Raw genomic sequence first — 4,748 nt, forward strand, 5'->3', positions numbered from 1 at the left:
TTCTATTTAAAATAAATGCTGTTCTTTTAAAATTTCTATTCATCAAAGAATCCTGAAAAAACGCACTCATCAGTTTTAAATATTAATAATAATAATAATAATAATCAGAAATGTTTCTTGAGCAGCAAATCAGCATATTAGAATGATTTCTGAAGATCATGTGACACTGAAGACTGGAGTAATGATGCTGAAAATTCAGCTTTGAAATAATTACATTTTAAAATATATTCAAATAAAAAGCAGTTATTTTAAATAGTAAAAATATTTCACAATATTACTGCTTTTGCTGTATTTCTGATCAAAATAATACGGGCTTGGTGAGCAGAAGAGACTTCTTTAAAAACATTAAAAATCTTACTGTTCAAGAACTTTTGACTGGTCGTGTAACTGTTTTTACAGCTTTCCTGAGATGTAAATTTTCCCATTTTATAGATTGTAAATTTGACAAAGTCCCTGGAAGTGAGGCCTGGGAGCTGGAAGCTTCTGTCTCTTCAGCTACTCAGCAGATCTTTACCCACAATCCTCAGAACCACAGTGACTCTGAGAACCAGTGTGGGGACTCCAGTGGAGCTTCACCTCCAAACATACTCTTCTGCCTCAAAGGTAAAGCTTGAATACATCAGCATGAACATGACTGAACTTGCTTCAAAATACAGATACGGTTCACGCTAGGGGTGTGCGATATTGACGAAAAATAATATCTTGATATTTATCTGGATTTTTTTAGATAATGATAATTACGAGTGTGTTTTTGTGCTGGTTCTTTGGCTGGTTTAGGCCTGTGATGGATAAATATGACACTAAAACCGCCAGTAGGTGGCAGCAAGTCCCTTAATGAGCGATTCACTGAATCATTCATTCAAACGATTCATTCAAAACGCCTGATTCATTTAGAAACAAAGCAAGTGACTGTCTTTATGAATGGATCATTGAATCGTTTATTCAAACAATTTGTTCAAAACGTCTGATTCATTTAGAAACTAAGCAAGTGACTGTCTTTATGAATGGATCATTGAATCATTTATTCAAACAATTCATTCAAAACGCCTGATTCATTTAGAAACAAAGCAAGTGACTGTCTTTATGAATGGATCATTGAATCATTTATTCAAACAATTTGTTCAAAACGCCTGATTCATTCAAAAACAGATTCATTAAGAAACTAAACACTGCAGTGTTGCTCTGCGACGCACAAATGTTCTGCTCCGGCTTTGTTTGCGATCGTGCTCATATGCTGATATTCAGGAAAACGGCACTCTTGCTAGTGTGTATTACTCAATTATATCATATCTTATGAATATAAAAACATACCCATACAAGGATATTTTGTTGCTTTCATAACTTGAATTACAGGTCATTCTGACTGCTTCATCACGCAGTCAATGCTTTTGGACTCTCAAGACGTGTTTCTGTTTGTTTTTTGAGTGACATACTCTATGATGTCAGCTCGCACATCATTAAAACAACAATTAACATATTATTGTAGATGATAAATATCACACACCCCTGGTTTATGCCCACTGTGCTGTATTGACAGAAACCTAAAGATGGATTAGATTCTTTCACTGCTGCAGAGAGAGAATGCATTTGAAAGAGAATGTATAAGCAGTAGTTTATTTGTTTATGCTGCATTATCTTACTTTAGGTCATATTATTAACCAGACTTTGCATGTTTTTGTCTGAACTGATCCGCAGCAGGGAGATGTTATGTTTGAGTCTGCTGAGGAGTGTGAACGGCTCTGTCCTCTCCGTTTGTCCAGAGCAGGTGAGACAAACACACCTGGACTCACTGAAGAGATTTTCTACACCAGTGGATCTCAGCCTTTTTGTCCTCCATTGTCTAAACAATATTCGAAGGCTCCCTTAGCCCTGGTTTTGTTTTGAAAGCTTATTTTAATCTAGTTTCTGTAAAAGAATAAAGCAACTAAAATGATGAATCAAAATTATTATATCTTCCAGTCCATCGTGATTTACTGGATAAGGATTTTTACAAATATTTTTTATTCACAACTTCTACCTGATAAATTATTTTAGAGCTTGGCATAAATAGTAAAATGTGTTTTAATTTTAAAAATGCCCATGGCGTTTCAAGTTTGTATTAATTTATGTGATTTTTACAGGTCTAGAAATCATAATTTTAAAACGGGGAAGCAGTGTTATTCTAGTATCATTGAGATTCTGTTATAGTTTTTAATAATATGTTTAAAAAGTATGTGTATATATATATTTTTTTTTTTCTTTTTCTTTTTAAATTTCATACATTTTTTGTATTTTTACGTCATTTTAATTTTTTTTTAAATGCCTAATCAGGTCTAGAAATCATAATTTTAAAACAGGGAAGTAGTGTTATTTTAGTATCAATGAGATCCTATTATAGTTTTTAATAATATTTTTTAAAAAGTATATATATATATATATTATTTTTTTTTTTCATTTTTATTTCTGTATTAGATTTTATATTTTAATACATATAATTACACTGCATAAAAATGAGAAATGTTGCTTTGGCAACTAGCTGAAATATGTTTATGGTTTTTATATTTTATTTTGTTTCAGTTAACATTTATTTCATTTATTTGGTTTTAGTTTTCTATAATAACCCTGCGAGGAAGTCATTTTTTAATTATAAAGAAATATTGTAATCATTATTATCACATTTGGTCTTATTTTAAATAATTTTTAGGTCATCTTGAGGCCCTCTAGTGTAGTCACTTGTCGTAAACTTGTCCTATAAATGGATTGAATAGATTGTGGTATACTAGTTTTTGCATCTTTTATGAGTATGCTGTAAGTAAAAACTATTGAATGTTTTTTCCTGTGCAGGACGCGTTGAGTGGCAGCAATCCCTTCTCCCAGAATCCTCCTCATCTCTCTGGAAAGTAGACAGCAGTCTGGCCTCTGCGCTCTGTAGCCGTTGGCTTTGTAGCAAAGGGCTTTCATGCAGGTAAACATGCTGAAAGATGTAGACAGACCTGTGAAGACAAATAGGCTACTCATTTTGTATGCTGTTTAAACATATATGCATGCACTGCAAATATGCATACTGTTTTATTGAGCATGCATGCATCTGTTTCTGTGTGTGTGTGTGTGTGTTTCAGGTGGCCCAGACTTCCTGCAAACCACTCTTCACCCCTGGACTTCGGGGCCACACCTGTCAATGACAGTAAGGTATGCAAATCACTCATAAAGATCTTTTGAATTGAACTTCACCCAAATGTTTGTTCGGTAAAACTCTGTAAAAGGAGTATCTTTAGTAAGAAGTTTTAGTGCATGACACAGAATTTTCCTCATTGTGTGAACTGTGTGTCTATTAATCAAATCATTAAGTAGGCATTATACAGCTAATTGTTGTAATTTAATTCCAGGTAAAGAATTTCACTCTGAAAAACCCGACGGGTTCGGTGGTTTCTGTGGAAATCCGAACCCTCTCCTCATACCCGGTTCCCCTCGAAGCCCTTGACATGCTGACTAAATGGTGCATACTGTAAACACACACTCATATGGCCTAAATTCTGCCAAAAACCTTAATTACAATGCCTTTATGAAAAATTGAATATCTAGTGCAATATGAAATACAGTAAATACAAGCTTTTACATGCTAAAATGTTGACATGTAAATAGGACATGTATTTTCACATAAGGTTAAAGAGTCATAAGATGTGTTATTTTAGTGGTTTTTATTATTATAGTATTTATTAACATTTTAATTAGCTTTAATTTGAGTATTTTCAGTTTTTATGTGCTTTTGTCATTTTTTATTAGTTTTTTTTTTTCTGTTTAGATTTTATTTTGGTTTCAGTAATTTTAGTACTTCAACTAGTGTTTTTTGTTTCATTTAGTTCCCAAGATATTTCTAATTTTTTCATCAGATATTTTTATTTTATTTCAGCTTTTTTCAGTTAACAAAAAATAGTAAATTTTTTGAATAGTAAATAATAAATTTTAGTTAACAATAACAACAGTGTTCATGAAAAATAACTTCACGACATAAATGTATCTGTTCTAGGTTTAATATTAGCCCGCTGTCTGTGAATATCACTACAGCAGAGTTTCTTCTGTTGGCTGCTAATCATAAGGTGAGCTCATGATCTTTGAACAGCTGTATTAAGCACTATTAAGTGTGCATTGTTTATAACTCTGGTTATTGTGTACTCGTGTTTTTGCTAACAGGACAGTGAGAGAGGCCGTGTGTTGAGATTTGTCCTCCGGCCGTGGGAGTCGAGGACGGTTTCGGTGGCGTACCAACCCACAGAACACAAGCACATCACCTCACTGCTCCTCATCAGGTACTGCTCTGCACAGATGAGGCATTTATGTAGCACTGAGCTATTTCATTATAAATGTGTTGAATGGATTAAGGAAAAAAGTTTTGCTTTTTGTCGGTATGTTGCTATGGACAGAACTGCCAATGCATGGTCATAAAAAAACCCTTAAAATGTATTTCCTAGGAGAAATTTTGGAAAATGGTATACAGTTTGGTCTGCAAACTTTAAAATTTTTCTAGTCGAGATTAGTAGTCGTTCATTTAAGCCATTTAGAAGTAGACTAATTGCATGCCCTTAAATATACTCTACCAGTCAAAAGTTTTTGAACAGTAAGATTTTTAATGTTTTTAAAGAAGTCTCTTCTGCTCACCAAGCCTGCATTTATTTGATCAGAAATACAGCAAAAGCAGTAATATTGTGAAATATTTTTACTATTTAAAATAACTGCTTTCTATGTGAATATCTGTTAAACTGTAATTTATT

At 33.0% G+C, this 4,748-nt stretch overlaps 1 protein-coding gene across 3 annotated transcripts in view; it reads left to right on the plus strand.

The window, feature by feature from the left end:
- LOC107757619 (transmembrane protein 131-like) overlaps positions 1-4,748 on the plus strand; it is a 60,740-nt gene that overhangs the window by 36,242 nt on the left and 19,750 nt on the right. For all 3 annotated transcript variants that reach the window (XM_016575151.1, XM_016575152.1, XM_016575153.1), the window contains 7 exons: positions 433-603; positions 1,696-1,765; positions 2,824-2,944; positions 3,099-3,168; positions 3,366-3,475; positions 4,007-4,076; positions 4,171-4,286. In XM_016575151.1, the coding sequence (XP_016430637.1) occupies positions 433-603; positions 1,696-1,765; positions 2,824-2,944; positions 3,099-3,168; positions 3,366-3,475; positions 4,007-4,076; positions 4,171-4,286 (728 nt within the window). The remainder of the gene's footprint in view (positions 1-432; positions 604-1,695; positions 1,766-2,823; positions 2,945-3,098; positions 3,169-3,365; positions 3,476-4,006; positions 4,077-4,170; positions 4,287-4,748) is intronic.

Source organism: Sinocyclocheilus rhinocerous, unplaced genomic scaffold (assembly GCF_001515625.1).
Source record: "Sinocyclocheilus rhinocerous isolate Xijiao unplaced genomic scaffold, SAMN03320098_v1.1 scaffold323, whole genome shotgun sequence".
In the NCBI taxonomy this organism is placed as follows: Eukaryota; Metazoa; Chordata; class Actinopteri; order Cypriniformes; family Cyprinidae; genus Sinocyclocheilus; species Sinocyclocheilus rhinocerous.